An 18,090-nucleotide genomic window follows, 5' to 3' on the forward strand; every position below is an offset into this window, starting at 1 on the left:
CTCCTCAAAGGCTCAGATTGGGGTGTCTAAATATGTGGGGATGTAACCAAGTTGAGAAAAAAGGAGAGATAGGTAGTATGTTTGAGGAAAGGAACCTGGATGTTTTGGCTCTGAGTGAAACGAAGCTCAAGGGTAAAGGGGAAGAGTGGTTTGGGAATGTCTTGGGAGTAAAGTCAGGGGTTAGTGAGAGGACAAGAGCAAGGGAAGGAGTAGCACTACTCCTGAAACAGGAGTGGTGGGAGTATGTGATAGAGTGTAAGAAAGTAAACTCTAGATTGATATGGGTAAAACTGAAAGTTGATGGAGAGAGATGGGTGATTATTGGTGCATATGCACCTGGGCATGAGAAGAAAGATCATGAGTGGCAAGTGTTTTGGGAGCAGCTGAGTGAGTGTGTTAGTAGTTTTGATGCACGAGACCGGGTTATAGTGGTGGGTGATTTGAATGCAAAGGTGAGTAATGTGGCAGTTGAGGGAATAATTGTTGTACATGGGGTGTTCAGTGTTGTAAATGGAAAAAGGACTGGTGATTGGGAATACCTGGTTTAAAAAGAGAGATATACCTAAGTATACGTATGTAAGTAGGAGAGATGGCCAGAGAGCGTTATTGGATTACGTGTTAATTGATAGGCGCGCGAAAGAGAGACTTTTGGATGTTAATGTGCTGAGAGGTGCAACTTGAGGGATGTCTGATCATTATCTTGTGGATGCGAGGGTGAAGATTTGTAGATGTTTTCAGAAAAGAAGAGAGAAAGTTGGGGTGAAGAGAGTGGTGAGAGTAAGTGAGCTTGGGAAGGAGACATGTGTGAGGAAGTACCAGGAGAGACTGAGTACAGAATGGAAAAAGGTGAGAACAAAGGACTTAAGGGGAGTGGGGGAGGAATGGGATGTATTTAGGGAAGCAGTAATGGCTTGCGCAGTAGATGCTTGTGGCATGAGAAGCGTGGGAGGTGGGCAGATTAGAAAGGGTAGTGAGTGGTGGGATGAAAAAGCAAGATTATTAGTGAAAGAGAAGAGAGAGGCATTTGGGCAATTTTTGCAGGGAAATAATGCAACTGACAGGGAGATGTATAAAAGAAAGAGGAAGGAGGTCAAGAGAAAGGTGCAAGAGGTGAAAAAGAGGGCAAATGAGAGTTGAGGTGAGAGAGTATCATTGAATTTTAAGAATAAAAAGATGTGTTGGAAGGAGGTAAATAAAGTGCGTAAGACAACGGAACAAATGGGAACTTCAGTGAAGGGGACTGATGGGGAAGTGATAACAAGTAGTGGTGATGTGAGAAGGAGATGGAGTGAGTATTTTGAAGGTTTGTTGAATGTGTTTGATGATAGAGTGGCAAATATAGGGTGTTTTGGTTGAGGTGTTGTGCAAAGTGAGAGGGTTAGGGAGAATGATTTGATAAACAGAGAAGAGGTAGTAAAAGCTTTGCGGAAGATGAAAGCTGGCAAGGCAGTGGGTTTGGATGGTATTGGAGTGGAATTTAGATAAAAAAGGGGGAGCCTGGTTGGTAAGGTAATTTAATGTATGTATGATTCATGGTGAGGTGCCTGAGGATTGGCTGAATGCTTGCATAGTGCCATTGTACAAATGCAAATGGGATAAAAGTGAGTGCTCAAATTACAGAGGTATAAGTTTGTTGAGTATTCCTGGGAAATGATATGGGAGAGTATTGATTGAGACGGTGAAGGCATGTACAGAGCATCAGACTGGGGAAGAGCAGTGTGGTTTCAGAAGTGGGAGAGTATGTGTGGATCAGGTGTTTGCTTTGAACAATGTATGTGAGAAATACTTAGAAAATCAAATGGATTTTTATGTAGCATTTATGGATCTGGAGAAGGCATATGATAGAGTTGATAGAGATGCTCTGTGGAAGGTATTAAGAATATATGGTGTGGGGGGGCAAGTTGTTAGAAGCAGTGAAAAGTTTTTATTGAGGATGTAAGGCATGTGTATGAGTAGGAAGAGAGGAAAGTGATTGGTTCTCAGTGAATGTTGGTTTGCGGCAGGGTTGTGTGATGTCTCCATGGTTGTTTAATTTGTTTATGGATGGGGTTGTTAGGGAGGTGAATGCAAGAGTTTTGGAAAGAGGGGCAAGTATGCAGTCTGTTGTGGATGAGAGAGCTTGGGAAGGGAGTCAGTAGTTGTTCGCTGATGATACAGCGCTGGTGGCTGATTCGTGTGAGAAACTGCAGAAGCTGGTGACTGAGTTTGGTAAAGTGTGTGAAAGAAGAAAGCTGAGAGTAAATGTGAATAAGAGCAAGGTTATTAGGTACAGTATGGTTGAGGGTCAAGTGAATTGGGAGGTAAGTTTGAATGGAGAAAAACTGGAGGAAGTGAAGTGTTTTAGATATCTGGGAGTGGATTTGGCAGCGGATGGAACCATGGAAGCGGAAGTGAATCATAGGGTGGGGGAGGGGACGAAAGTTCTTGGAGCGTTGAAGAATGTGGGGAAGTCGAGAACATTATCTCGGAAAGCAAAAATGGGTGTGTTTGAAGGAATATTGGTTCCAACAATGTTATATGGTTGCGAGGCGTGGGCTGTGGATAGAGTTGTGCGGAAGAGGGTGGATGTGCTGGAAATGAGATGTTTGAGGACAATATGTGGTGTGAGGTGGTTTGATTGAATAAGTAATAATAGGGTAAGAGAGATGTGTGGTAATAAAAAGTGTGGTTGAGAGAGCAGAAGAGGGTGTTTTGAAATGGTTTGGTCACATGTAGAGAATGAGTGAGGAAAGGTTGACCAAGAGGATATATGTGTCAGAGGTGGAGGGAATGAGGAGAAGTGGGAGACCAAATTGGAGGTGGAAAGATGGAGTGAAAAAGATTTTGTGTGATCGGGGCCTGAACATGCAGGAGGGTGAAAGGCGTGCAAGGAATAGAGTGCATTGGAACGATGTGGTATACCAGGGTCGACGTGCTGTCAATGGATTGAACCAGGGCATGTGAAGAGTCTGGGGTAAACCATGGAAAGTTCTGTGGGGCCTGGATATGGAAAGGGAGCTGTGGTTTCAGTTCATTATACATGACAGCTCGAGACTGAGTGTGAATAAATGTGGCCTTTGTTTTCTTTTCCTAGCGCTCCCTCGTGCACATTTGGGGGGAGGGGGTTGTTATTTCATGTGTGGTGGGGTGGCAATGGGAATGAATAAAGGCAGAGAGTATGAATTATGTACATGTGTATATATGTATATGTCTGTGTACGTTGAGATGTATAGGTATGTATATTTGTGTGTGCGGACTTTTATGTATATACATGTGTATATGGGTGGGTTGGGTTATTCTTTTGTCTGTTTTCTTGCCCTACCTCGCTAACGCGGGAGACAGCGACACCCCTGCCGCAAACCTACATTCACTGAGAATCAAATACTTTCTTCTCTTCCTACTCATACACATGCCTTACATCCTCAATAAAAACTTTTCACTGCTTCTAACAACTTGCCTCCCACACCATATATTAATACCTTCCACAGAGCATCTCTATCAACTCTATCATATGCCTTCTCCAGTTCCATAAATGCTACATACAAATCCATTTGCTTTTCTAAGTATTTCTCACATACATTCTTGAAAGCAAACACCTGATCCACACATCCCCTACCACTTCTGAAACCACACTGCTCTTCCCCAGTCTGATATATTATTATTATTATTATTATTATTATTATTATTGTTATTATTATTGTTATTATTATTATTATTATTATTATTATTATTATTATTATGATGATGATTATTATAAGTGTGTGGAGGAGGGTGGATGTGTTGGAAATGAGATTTTTTAGGACAATATGTGGCGTGAGGTGGTTTGATCAAGTAAGTAATTCAAGGGTAAGAGAGATATGTTGTAATAAAAGAGTGTGGTTGAGAGAACAGAGGAGGATGTATTGAAATGGTTTGGCCACATGGAGAGAATGAGTGAGGAAAGATTGACAAAGATGATATATATGTGTCAGAGATGGAGGGAATGAAGAGAAGTGGGAGACCAAATTGGAGGTAGAAGGATGGAGTGAAAAATATTTTGTGCGATTGGAGCCTGAATATACAGGAGGGTTAAATGCTTGCAAGGAATAGAGTGAATTGGAACGATGCAGTATGCCGGGGTGGACATACTGTCAGTGGATTGAACTAGAGTATGTGAAGCGTCTGGGGTAGACCATGGAAAGTTTTGTGGGGCCTGGATGTGGAAAGGTGTCTGTGGTCTCAATGCATTACCTATGACAGCTAGAGACTGAGTGTGAATGAATGTGGTCTTTGTTATCTTTTCCTAGTGCTACCTTGCATGCACGTGGGGGGAGAGGGGTGCCATTTCACTGTTTCTCACGTCAGTGAGGTAGTGCCTGGAAACAGACAAAGAATGGCCCATCCACTCATATACACATATACATACATAAATGCCCATACATGCACATATACATACATATTCATATCAACATATATACATATACATAGACATATACATGGAACAGCATCGCCTCCCCCAACTTCAGCGAGGTTGTGCCAGGAAAACAGACAAAAATGGCCACATTCGTGCACACTCAGTCTGTAGCTGTCATGTGTAATGTTCCGAAACCACAGCTCCCCTTGCTCATCCAGGCCCCACAGACCTTTCCATTGTTTACCCCAGATGTCTCACATACCCTGGCTCAGTTCATTGATAGCACATTGACCTCAGTATACCACATCGTTCCAGTTCACTCTATTCCTTGCACACCTCTCATCTCATGTATGTTTAGGCCCAAATTGCTCAAAATCTTTTTCACTCAATCCTTCCACCTCCAATGTGGTCTCCTGCTCCTCCTCCCCTCCACCTCTGACACATATGTCCTCTTAGTCAATCTTTCCTCACTCATTCTCTCCATGTGTCCAGACCATTTCAACACACTCTTTTTATTTCTTCACATCTATCCCTTCCTTTCATTACTTACTCGATCAAACCACCTCACACCACATATTTTCCTCACACATTTTTTTTCAGACACATCCACCCTGCTCCCTACAACCCTATCTATAGTCCATGCTTCACAACCATATAACATTGTTGGAACTAGTGTTCCTTCAAACATCCCCATTTTTGCTCCAAGATTACGTCTCCTTCCACACATTCTTCATCGATCCCAAAACCTTCGCCACCTCACCCACCCTGTCACCTGCTTCCATGGTTTCATTCGTTGCTGAATCCACTGCCAGATATCCAAAACATTTTACTTCCTCCAGTTTTTCTTCATTCAAACTTACAGATTTGGTATTTCATGCATTAGGGAGGTAGCGTCAAGAACAGAGGACTGAGCCTACAAGGGAAAATCATCACTTGTCCCCCTTCCCTGTTCCCTCTTTTGGAAAAGTAAAAATCTTGAGGGAAGGATTTCCAGCCCCCCCCGTTCCCTTCCCTTTTAGTCACCTTTTACGACACGTAGAGAATATTTGGGAAGTATTCTATCTCTCTCTATCCCCATGGATAATATATTTATATAATTCCCTTGGGATAGGGGAGAAAGAATACTTCCCACGTATTCCCTGCGTGTCGTAGAAGGCAACTAAAAGGGGAGGGAGCGGGGAGCTGGAATTCCTCCCCTCTCGTTTTTTTAATTTTCCAAAAGAAGGAACAGAGAAGGGGGCCAGGTGAGGGTATTCCCTCAAAGGCCCAGTCCTCTGTTCTTAACACTACCTCGCTAATGCGGGAAATGGCGAATAGTTTGAAAAGAAAAAGAAAAAATATGTATTAGTGCATGACTGCTGACTTGTGCATTTTCTCGGTTGACAATGTGTGTTCTGTTGTGAGTTATCTTAAAGAATGAAGTGGTTTTATGTTTTTTGAGCTTTTGCATTAGATATTTTGGTTGCTAGCTAGAATGATTTTATATTCTCACTTGCTTTGTATCTGATTAGGTAAATAAGTTTTATATTTTACGTATTTTGAATATTTTATTTTGTATATTTTATTTGATTTGCTCCATGAATTTTGATCCTTTGAATGCTAGAGGTTTGAAGCACAGATGCTTCTTGACTTATGATAGGATTATGTTCCGATGAACCCGTCATGTCGAAAATACATTTGATATTGTACATCTAACATAATGATCATCATAGTTTAGCAAAGACTACGTTAAATGTTCTCAGAACACTTACATTAGCTTACAGTGTTTCTTTGCTATGAACTCTCTTGGTGCCTTGGGTATAACTACATGCTGTGCAATTATCTTTAATTTTATCTCACGAGTAATTGCCTTTCTCTTCTTCTCACCAGAGATGAGAGACAGGTGGGCATTTTGTAAACATAATGGGTTGCAAAAATACAAAACACTCATTATTTACACTTGTGTTCACATGACTGACTGGAAACTGCAGCTTGATACTGCTGCACAGCATCACAAGAGAGTATCATACCCGATATAACTAGACTTGGTAAAAGATCAAAATTCAAAATTTGAAGTACAGTTTGTACTGAATGCTTATCTCTATCACACCATTGTAAAGTCAGAAAAATCTGAAGTCAAACCATCGTAAGTCAGGAAGCATCTGTAGAATATGATGAAGTTGGTAGATCATAGTAAGAGTTACTAATGGAAAAATGTTGATTATAAAAAAGATTTTATGAGATGACTGAAATTATCAAGGAAGTCCTTTATCATTTTTAAAATTAACAACAATCATTTCTATAATTTCTCTTATGAAAGTCACTCTTATTAATGATCTTTGGAAGATATTCTTTGGTAAAATAGATATCAGATTTCTATCAGAGTTAGAGAGCACTGCAAACCTCTCTTGATCCTTATTATTTTTCCACATTTTTTAGTGTAGATTATCACTAATAACTTGATTTTATTGAATTAACTGTTTTTAATTGCTTTTAACAAAATTTATGATTTTGAAAATGTACAAAAAATTGTAAAATCTTTGGAGGACACTGGGTAACAGTTGATGCTGGTAGAACTAATTGGTTTTCAGTTTGAAAATATCACATTAGTTTTCAGTGCATCACTACACAAGGCAGCTGTCAACTTCTATAATTCCCATCATGGCAGTGTTAAAGTGGTGACAACCAGAAACTGTGTGCAGCCATGAAGTATCTGCCTTATGGAAAGCATGGTTGCCATAGTGTGTAAATGCTGGGGGTGCCTACAGTGGTGCTCTGTTGTTGAGTTATATTGTAATGGGCAGGGATCAGCGGTCACGCTCCCAGAGCCCACCAGTGAATGAATCACCTCGCCGTATCCGTCCAGTCACATCACCTACATCAAGATGGCTCAACAGACAGCAGTTCAAGAAGTATGCATAGCTTGCGTACTTGTCACAGGGATTTTACTATGGCTGAAATATTGCTTGTTTTCATATACAGTTGCATGAATCTAAGTAAGGCAATACACACATTAGAAAAACAAGGGATATTTTATTAGATTTCTTTCTGAAGAGTGTAGAATATGTTTGTTTGTAAATAAACTTTGGTTTTCCACTTGCATATTAAGGTAATATTCTGCATCAGTATTAATAGCTACAAATGCTGTTAACCATACCAGATCCTTGTAATATTCTAGTTTATTGTATATGTACAACATATATCCAAAAGATTTTTTGTGGAGATTGCACTTTCCATTGGAATGTTCCAGGCTTTTCAAAAAGTACACTACCATTACTAACTGCTGTAATGCTTGTTACCTTTACCTCATGCTCTCTTTTATCTGCTTTCTTTATGCTTCTTGCATTAAGCTACAACTAATATGCTAAATAAGATTAGAAATATTCTTTAGTTATTAAGGTTTATGTCTTTATGTCTAAATTGTAACTAATAACTCCTAAGAATAGAAGCACTTTTTAGTTGCTAGTATTGCAGATTTTGAGTATACATTTAACAGTGACACTTTCTGTGTAAACAAATGCCTTCTTTAAAACCAAGTGCAATATATTTGCTTCCTTCCAAGTTCAGCTTTTAGCCAGTCTGCAGTTGAATTTATTTTTGTGCTACCTTGCAAACGCTGGAGACAGCAACAAAGCAAAATAAAATAAATAATAAATATTAAAGACAGGATTTTGTAGTAAAGATTAAATCAACATGGAGCTCCATTCTAATATTTGATGCTACATAATGCATATATTTTCTTTCTATTACTCATATAGTATGTGACTTTTGAGATATATGCAAGATGAGACATTCAGGTGCAGATACATTGTGTTAGTTTATGAAACAACATGGCAACATAAAGACTCGCTCCTTGTAACACACCAATCATAATAATATATAGTAATATCACACACACACACACACACACACACACACACACATAGTGTACAGGCTTTCTTAGTGTAGTGGTTGTATTGATGAACATAATTCACGCACAGGCCTATCTAGGTTTGAATTCTGAGTGTTGCAGTTGGGCAAACACCAACACAACTATTAATCTTTCCCCTGGGGCTCATTGATAAATGTGTACCTCGATTAGGCTTGGATGTGTGTATGTATACACAAGAAGTGAAGACAAGGTACATATAAAGGTTAAGAGATGGGGCAACACAAGTGTAAACTCTTCTCCCCATGACACACGAACAGTAATCACACAAAAGTAAACATAAGAAATTACAAATCACTCAGCAAAACGCTTAGAACAATTGTTGACATCTTAGTAACATCATATATTCATCATCTGCACAATTATGTAAATTTACATTTGATACAGTCCCATCTGTACATGCTTGGTACTTCTGTGCAGCAGTATTAGCCATCTCCAGTCCAAGGTAATTTCACACAAAATCCATGAAACAGATGGCTGCAGGTACTAGTTTGCAGATCCTAGACATACCACTGATGAAGTTGATAGATTTTCTTTCAGTGGGGGTATCATTCCAATGTAATGCATGAAAGCTTGTACTTTTTATTTATATATTCATAATTGCCACAGAACCCATGTCTTGAAATGGCCCTGTTCCAAGAATCCCTGCAGCTGTATGGTTGTGCTACTTCCAGTAGCAGGGAAATGTTGGTCTATGGGAAGTTTTTTGATGAGTCTTTGCTCTTGAGAGGGGACTTTTCACCATTCATGAAACCTTAGACAGATGGAGTCCATTGATATTAAAGCTAGCTCTACTGATATATATATATATACAACAAAAATCACTAACATATGGACATGTACCCATATAGTACTGATCATTTTTTTCCCCGGGGATAGGGGAGAAAGAATGCTTCCCACACATTCCTCACATGTCGTAGAAGGCAACTAAAGGGGACGGGAGTGGGGGGCCTAGAAACCCTCCCTTCCTTGTATTTTAACTTTCTAAAAGGGGAAACTGAAGAAGGAGTCACGTGGGGAGTGCTCATCCTCCTCGAGGGCTCAAGTTGGGCTGTCTAAATGTGTGTGGATGTAACCAAGATGAGAAAAAAGGAGAGATAGGTAGTATGTTTGAGGAAAGGAACCTGGATGTTTTGGCTCTGAGTGAAATGAAGCTCAAGGGTTAAGGGGAAGAGTGGTTTGGGAATGTCTTGGGAGTAAAGTCAGGGTTAGTGAGAGGACAAGAGCAAGGGAAGGAGTAGCATGACTCTTGAAACAGGAGTGGTGGGAGTATGTGATAGAGTATTAGAAAGTAAACTCAAGATTGATGTGGGTAAAACTGAGAGATGGGTGATTATTGGTGCATATGCACCTGGGCATGAGAAGAAAGATCATGAGAGGCATATGTTTTGGGAGCAGCTGAATGAGTGTATTAGTAGTTTTGATGCTCGAGACCGGGTTATAGTGATGGGTGATTTGAATGCAAAGGTGAGTAATGTGGCAGACGAGGGAATAAATGGTGTACATGGGGTGTTCAGTGTTGTAAATGGAAATGGTGAAGAGCTTGTAGATTTTTGTGCTGAAAAAGGACTGATGATTGGGAATACCTGGTTTAAAAAGAGACATACCTAAGTATACGTATGTAAGTAGGAGAGGTGGCCAGAGAGCGTTATAGGATTATGTGTTAATTCATAGGCGTGCGAAACAGAGACTTTTGGATGTTAATGTGACGAGAGGTGCAACTTGAGGGATGTCTGATCATTATCTTGTGGAGGCAAAGGTGAAGATTTGTAGATGTTTTCAGAAAAGAAGAGAGAAAGTTGGGGTGAAGAGAGTGGTGAGAGTAAGTGAGCTTGGGAAGGAGACTTGTGTAAGGAAGTACCAGGAGAGACTGAGTACAGAATGGAAAAAGGTGAGAGCAAAGGACGTAAGGAGAGTCGGGGAGGAATGGGATGTATTTAGGGAAGCAGTGATGGCTTGCGCAGTAGATGCTTGTAGCATGAGAAGCGTGGGAGGTGGGCAGATTAGAAAGGGTAGTGAATGGTGGGATGAAGAAGTAAGATTATTAGTGAAAGAGAAGAGAGAGGCATTTGGATGAGTTTTGCAGGGAAATAGTGCAAATGAGTTGGAGATGTATAAAAGAAAGAGGCAGGAGGTCAAGAGAAAGGTGCAAGAGGTGAAAAAGAGGGCAAGTGAGAGTTGGGGTGAGAGAGTCATTAAATTCTAGGGAGAATAAGATGTTTTAGAAGGAGATATATAAAGTGCATAAGACAAGAGAACAAATGGGAACATTGGTGAAGGGGGCTAATGGGGAGGTTATAACAAGTAGTAGTGATGTTAGAAGGAGGTGGAGTGAGTATTTTGAAGGTTTGTTGAATGTGTTAGATGATAGAGTGGCGGATATAGGGTGTTTTGGTTGAGGTGGTGTGCTGAGTGAGAGTTTTAGGGAGAATGATATGGTAAACAGAGAAGAGGTAGTAAAAGCTTTGCAGAAGATGAAAGCTGGCAAGGCAGTGGGTTTGGATGGTATTGCAGTGGAATTTATTAGAAATGGGGTGACTTTATTGTTGACTGATTGGTAAGGATATTTAATGTGTATGACTCATGGTGAGGTGCCTGAGAATTGGCGGAATGCATGCATAGTGCCACTGTACAAAGGCAAAGGGGATGAAGGTGAGTGCTCAAATTACAGAGGTATAAGTTTGTTGAGTATACCTGGGAAATTATATGGGAGGGTATTGATTGAGAGGGTGAAGGCATGTACAGAGCATCAGATTGGGGAAGAGCAGTGTGGTTTCAGAAGTGGTTGAGGATGTGAGGATCAGGTGTTTGCTTTGAAGAATGTATGTGAGAAATACTTAGAAAAGCAAATGGATTTGTATGTAGCATTTATGGATCTGGAGAAGGCATATGATAGAATTGATTTAGATGCTCTGAGGAAGGTATTAAGAATATATGGTGTGGGGGGCAAGTTGTTAGAAGCAGTGAAAAGTTTTTATTGGGGATGTAAGGCATGTGTATAAGTAGGAAGAGAGGAAAGTGATTGGTTCTCAGTGAATGTAGGTTTGCGGAAGGGGTGCTTGATGTTTCCATGGTTGTTTAATTTGTTTATGGATGGGGTTGTTAGGGAGGTGAATACAAGAGTTTTGGAAGAGGGGCAAGTATGCAGTCTGTTATGAATGAGAGAGCTTGGGAAGTGAGTCAGTTGTTTTTTGCTGATGATACAGCGCTGGTGGCTGATTCGGGTGAGAAGCTGGTGACTGAGTTTGGTAAAGTGTGATAAGGAAGAAAGCTAAGAGTAAATATGAATAAGAGCAAGGTTATTAGGTGCAGTAGTGTTGAGGAACAAGTTAATTTGGAGGTAAGTTTAAATGGAGAAAAACTGGAGGAAGTGAAGTGTTTTAGATATCTGGGAGTGGATTTGGCAGTGGATGGAACCATGGAAATGGAAGTGAGTCACAGGGTGGGGGAGGGGGCGAAAGTTGTGGGAGCGTTGAAAAATGTGTGGAAGTCGAGATCATTATCTTGGAAAGCATTTTGAAAATGGGTATGTTTGAAGGAATAGTGTTTCCAACAATGTTATATGGTTGTGAGGCATGGGCTATAGATAGAGGTGTGCGAAGGAGGGTGGATGTCATGGAAATGAGATGTTTGAGGAAAATTTGTGGTGTGAGGTGATTTGATCGAGTAAGTAATGAAAGGGTAAGAGAGATGTATGGTAATAAAAAGAGCGTGGTTGAGTGAGCAGAAGAGGGTGTATTGAAATGTTTTGGTCACATGGAGAGAATGAGTGAGGAAAGATTGACAAAGAGGATATATGTGTCAGAGGTGGAGGGAACAAGGAGAAGTAGGTGACCAAATTGGAGGTGGAAAGATGGAGTGAAAAAATTTTTGGAGCGATCAGGCAGGGCCTGAACATGCAGGATGGTGAAATGTCATGCAAGGACTAGAGTGAATTGGAACGATGTGGTATACTGGGGTCGATGTGCTGTCAGTGGATTGAACCAGGGCATGTGAAGTGTCTGGGGTAAACCATAGAAAGTTTTGTGGGGACTGGATGTGGGAAGGGAGTTGTAGTTTCGGTGCATTATACATGACAGCTAGAGACTGAGTGTGAACGAATGATGCCTTTGTTGTCTTTTCCTAGTGCTACCTCGCGTGCATGTGGGAGGAGGGGGTTGTCATTTCAGGTGTGGCAGGGTGGCGATGGGAATGAATAAAGGCAGCAAGTATGAATTATGTACATGTGTATATATGTATATATCCATTGAAATGCATAGGTATGTATATGTGTGTGTGTGGATGTGTATGTATATACATGTATATGTGGGTGGGTTGGGCTATTCTTTCATCTGTTTCCTTGCACCACCTCGCTAACGTGGGAGACAGCGACAAAGTATAATGATAATGAATATTGATCATAAAACCCTCCAAACCACCCAGCTCTCCTCCTACTTCCCTATTTTACATCTGTTGTCAGTATCCAAACTCTGAAAAACTCATCCATGACAGGATCAAACAAAACATCCCGTTCACACCCACACAACACGGCTTCAGTCCCAAACACTCCACCACCACACTACTCACTGACTTGCTTAACATATCCTAGAATGCTTAAACCAGCCACAGCCTGCCGGTGGCAGCAGACATGAGCAAAGCATTTATTTGGCACAGTCCCTAACACATCCTCACACAAAAGATACTTGACATCATCCACTGCAACAGTGACAAAAAAAGTGGTTGGCCAGTTTCATAGCAGGGCTGCCATGGCAGAAACATTAGGTAGAAGTAGTAGATAGGAACATTAGGCAGGAGCATTAGGTAGAAGTGGTCAGTAGGAACATTACGTAGGAGCCTCTGCAAACACTGTGCTAGAGTTGCCCTCTGCCAGTGGCTTGTTAATGTTGAAGCACAAAAGGCTTAGAAGTGGCACTAGAGTTCACTAGTTGTGGAAACTATTGCCATGGCCATCCCCTGAGGGAGTCCCAGTTGGTTACAGATGTCAGAGATGTAGATAGATAGATATATAGCTGGCATGGCAGAGTCACTTGCAATGGCTTCACCTTAAAACACTTAAACTCATTAGTGGAGTTTCCCAAAGTGCAGTTCTTTCTCCAGTCCTCTTCAGTCTCTTCCTACATGACCCTCTATTACCTCTTAGGAACCACAACTTGAAGAAACTTTCATGTGCAGACAATCTTCCTGTCACATCACAATGCCCTGACACTGCAGTAGTGGTAAGAAAAATATAACACTGCATTACCCCATTGGAACAGTGGCTCACCCAAAACAGAATGTTTGCATCTCCTCAGAAGTCTTCGGTCACCTTTCTAACTCCAGACAGGCAACAGATCAGCTTACTTCCACTGAACAAAATCACCAACCATTCAAGGCATCACGTGTGTCACACAAGTGTGTTCATTCCCCACACCAAAATCAACACAAAAGCAACACAAACTAAATGCCCTTAGAACACTATCTGGCACCAGATTTGGACTAAAAAAAGAATCCATTAACATCACTTTGTAAACAATTCTTGTTTTCCTTTCTATGCCTCGCCTGCCTGTCTTCCACCTTTTCAAAAGCCCATATAACAGTACTGTAAACCACACAAAATAAACCACACACCCAGAACAGTCACGGAATGCATATTAACCACGAACACTCAGCACCTACACCACATAATAGAGATCTCTCAATACAGTTCCATGGCACCATATGTAGCACTCATTTCTGTTCATCAGCACTAGACCCCTCCCATCCAGACCACTCCATAGCTAACCGCCAACCCCCAGGTATATATAAAAAGCTTACTCCTTCCTTACAGTTAAGCATTCTCAATGAACATGTCCCCAGCTACCAACAGTTATATGACTGACAGAAGAAATATGCACGCTGAAACAACCCATCGAGGACTAACTGAACAACTGCCCTCCCAACTTAGTCATAACTTTCACCCTACTAGACATGTACCCATCAGAACCAACACTCGCCAGACAGACATGAGTCACACTTTCCTGCTATGGACATAATCCATCCCTGCAACATTACAAACAGTTTCATCATATCCCAAGACCCTTCATCCCCATGATGTAACACCTACAACAAAAATTTGAGCATTTATTACTAAATGTCCTTGCACATTTTCACATAGGCACACACAACATCACATCACTTTGTGACCCATGGTTCCAACCTGCCAGCCTCCTGAGTGCTGCAGGAGTTTCACAGTGACATACCTGTACAGGGGATCCCTGCAGAATGACAGCTTACATTTGACAATATCATCATATGAGAATTAGGGTAGAAATTTGTAGAACAACAATAAAGATTTTGCAGTAGCCACAGATTTGAAGAAAATTCATATTTTTTTTATTAATCTTTTCACATAAAGCTAAAAAACTAATGTATATCATAAGATTTAAGCTATAATGCCTTTCAGAATGATATCAAAGCAAAATAACATTAGATACTTATTTTATTGCAGATACTGATGATCACCTTATGATGAACACCAAGTTTTTGTATTCTCAATGTACCATAAAAGTGAGATCTACCTAACATAAAAACATTAGAATAGATAGTATAATGATCAGGTACATTAACAAGCATGAATATCACATACTGAAATGGATGAACTTAACAAGGTTTGACTTGCTGTTCATTCCACCTCATCCCACTTTGCTACCACCTTCTACCTCAGTCCCTCATCACCATCATTCTCATTAAGAATCATTGAATATTGTCTGATTTGCCAATGAAATGGCAACAGTTCTTGAATCAGTTTCTTAATATACATTATGATAGATTGTGGTGTATTGATGGTAAGCCAACATGTTTTTGGCAGTCCTTATATCAGATTTATATTGAGGAAATTTTTTAGTTTGGAACATAACTCTACATATAGAATGGTTTTCTCTTACTCATAACACACTGACTTTCTGCTATAATGACATATCACTGGGAACATTACCCCCATCATTTTGTGAGGACCCCTTGTACCCATATGTACATATGAATATATTTGCACTAATTACATGTATATATACTCTCAGAATTACTTTCAGAAAGTAGTAGTCTCAGGAATAAGATCTTTTAGTGACCAGGAGACACTTTGCAGCCGTATAAATAATACAATCACAAGTTTGTTAAAATAAAGAGTGGAAAACCTAGTGCTGATATGATGATTACCTCTGTTTAAGGGCTAAGTGGGGTGAATAGCACTTGAATGCCATCCATTTTCCGTTCCAGTTTGTGATATATACAATATATAGAATATTGAAAATAAGAGGCATCTGGGCTGAAAGTTGTGAATCAGCTTTGCTACTGAGGTAATGGTACAATGTCTGAGCATAGTTATTAATTGTTTGCTTATTTCTTTGTAACATGCATCTAACAAAACTCTTGAATAGCTTTTGTAATGTCCTGCTTAGTATCAGCCAAGATAGATTTTGATATTTATACATACATTTTTCTTTTAAATATTGAGAAATGTTTATTGTTAAGGAACACAAAGTAAACACTAAACAAATCAAATTGAACTGCTGAGAGCAATTCAGTATTTTCATGAATCAGTTCCACGGTGTTATTTCAATTACTATTTTATTCATCAGAGTCTTATACTACAGTAGTGTATGTAGCTGTAAGTATGGACCATTTCTGTAGTTGTAAATAAGGGGACCATACAGGTTGATTGATTTGGTTTTTGAGAAATATGAAATAAGTGCATATTCAGGTCCACACACACTTTTCATGGAAGTGCCTGTCAGATGGCATTTCTATTTGGAAATTCTAAAAGGGCAATTTGACTGTCTACTGTTAAGTGCTCTCCTACTTCCTCCAGAATATCTATCAATGTAGAGCATATTTTTCTCACCATGTTGCACTAACATAAAGTGGTAGTATATTCATATATGAATGAAGATCATTGTAGCTGAAAATGACTGTAATTCAGTCAAACCAATTCTTTTGACTAGGAAAAGATATATGTGTGTTCTTGGAAATAATGAGGAAGTAGGGTTTGCTCACATAACTCAACATTCCTTGCATTTGTTTCTCTATATTTCTGCATGTCATGTGGAATAATGTATGTGCATTTCCCTCAAGAAGCACCTGAATGACTAGAAAGTGTAATTGTTTGTACACAATTGCTTCTTTCATCTTAGCAAGGTTGCTTCAGGGACTAATAAATAAAAGCCTAATTTGCTCAGATGTACCCTATATCTGTCTTGTATAATGCCATGAAACCAGAGCCCACCATCCACAGCCTTGACTGATTTACCTGCCTTACTTTAAGCCATTGACATCACATTGCTACTGTATCCCACATCAATCCAGTTGATTCTATGACTTGCAAACCTCTTTATGTTCCAGAGTGCTCAATTCCCAATACCTTGCAAAGCCTCTTTCACTCCATCCTTCCATCTCTTTCGTGTCTTCCCCTTCCTCCCTCCATGTAGATCCTCCTGTTTAGGCCTCTTATTGCTTTTCATCCTCATATGGTCAAATGATTTTAGCATCTCTCTCTCTCTCTCTCTCTCTCTCTCTCTCTCTCTCTCTCTCTCTCTCTCTCTCTCTCTCTCTCTCTCTCTCTCTCTCTCTCTCTCTCTCTCTCTCTCTCTCTCTCTCTCTCTCTCTCTCTCTCTCTCTCTCTCTCTCGAATTGTGCAGTCTGTATTGCGCTCTGATTTCTCAAATCAGGTGGTCTGAAAGCTAGCATTTCCCAAAATCTAACTCCTGTGAGGGTACTGGTGCTTACTGAAACCCCCAACAATTCAATATCTTTGTAAAACATTAGTAGAACATAGTTTCTATGATATAAAAACCTTCCATTAAATTATGTAGGGGAAATGTTTATGTAACCAGCATATGGTCATATGCTTAGGTCTGGCTGATGATTATGGAAAATTACATAGTATGTGGTTTTCTACCTTCATCTTCATTGTTACATTACCATACTACCAAATTACCCCATACAACAGTCAGTAAGTATTACACTTTGTCTTTTATCTTGTGCTCCAAAATTTGGCTACAGGAACATTAAAAAGGGTTAGAGGCATGCATAGGATAGAATGAATTGGAGTGTGTTATATGCAGTACCAGGTTCATACATAGGCCACCTAAGCCCAGGGATAGGGTTCTGGCTGTAAAGGTTAAAAAATTGTGTTGGAAAACTAGCATTATATAGGCAGTCATCTGCAGTATACAATGTGATGAGGAAATTTGCCATATTGATTATAAATTTATATGACTTTTGAGAAAAAGAGAAGGCTCCAAATACTGCCTGGGCCTAAGGACCCACTGAACCTTAATCTGGCTGTGAGTTTACAAGGGGGGAAGCAATGTGCTTTCAGTGGCATACTTTAGGGGGTAGGAAGTGGTCAGGGGAAACCACAAAATGATCTGTGGTGTTTGGTTGTGGATGGTTGGTTGTGGTTTTAGTGCATATTACATGACAGCTAGAGAGTGGATGTGAGCAAATGAGGCCAATGTTTGTTTCTGGTGTTACCTCACTAAGGCAGGAAACAACAAACAAACATGAAATATTTATTAGTTTTTATTAGAAATTTTAGTAACTAGGAAAATTTTTAGTTGCTATTGAAATTCTTTATGGAAACATTCTGAACACATGTTTTCTTTGAAGTTGGTTGATAAGTAATAACTTTGCTGTCTGGTCCCCTTTAAAAAGATGATTGTGTCATATTCCTTACATTGCAATTGGAAATTATTTCTACTTGAATTCTCTCATAATGTTCTATGATGATTGTGTTGCTTCTGTGATGTGATATATCTTCATGTCTGAATGAATTTGAACCTTTCTAAAATCTCTCTGT

At 39.9% G+C, this 18,090-nt stretch overlaps 1 protein-coding gene across 5 annotated transcripts in view; it reads left to right on the top strand.

The window, feature by feature from the left end:
* Nucleotides 1–18,090, top strand: part of LOC139766683 (glutaminase kidney isoform, mitochondrial-like) — a 440,343-nt gene that overhangs the window by 170,187 nt on the left and 252,066 nt on the right. For 4 of the 5 annotated variants that reach the window (XM_071695597.1, XM_071695599.1, XM_071695600.1 and 1 more), the window contains one exon: nucleotides 7,156–7,263. The exons of the other annotated variant lie outside the window; for it this stretch is intronic. In XM_071695597.1, the coding sequence (XP_071551698.1) occupies nucleotides 7,156–7,263 (108 nt within the window). The remainder of the gene's footprint in view (nucleotides 1–7,155; nucleotides 7,264–18,090) is intronic. 5 annotated transcript variants of the gene reach the window in all.

The sequence above is a fragment of the Panulirus ornatus genome, chromosome 58 (genome assembly GCF_036320965.1).
Source record: "Panulirus ornatus isolate Po-2019 chromosome 58, ASM3632096v1, whole genome shotgun sequence".
Classification (NCBI taxonomy): domain Eukaryota; kingdom Metazoa; phylum Arthropoda; class Malacostraca; order Decapoda; family Palinuridae; genus Panulirus; species Panulirus ornatus.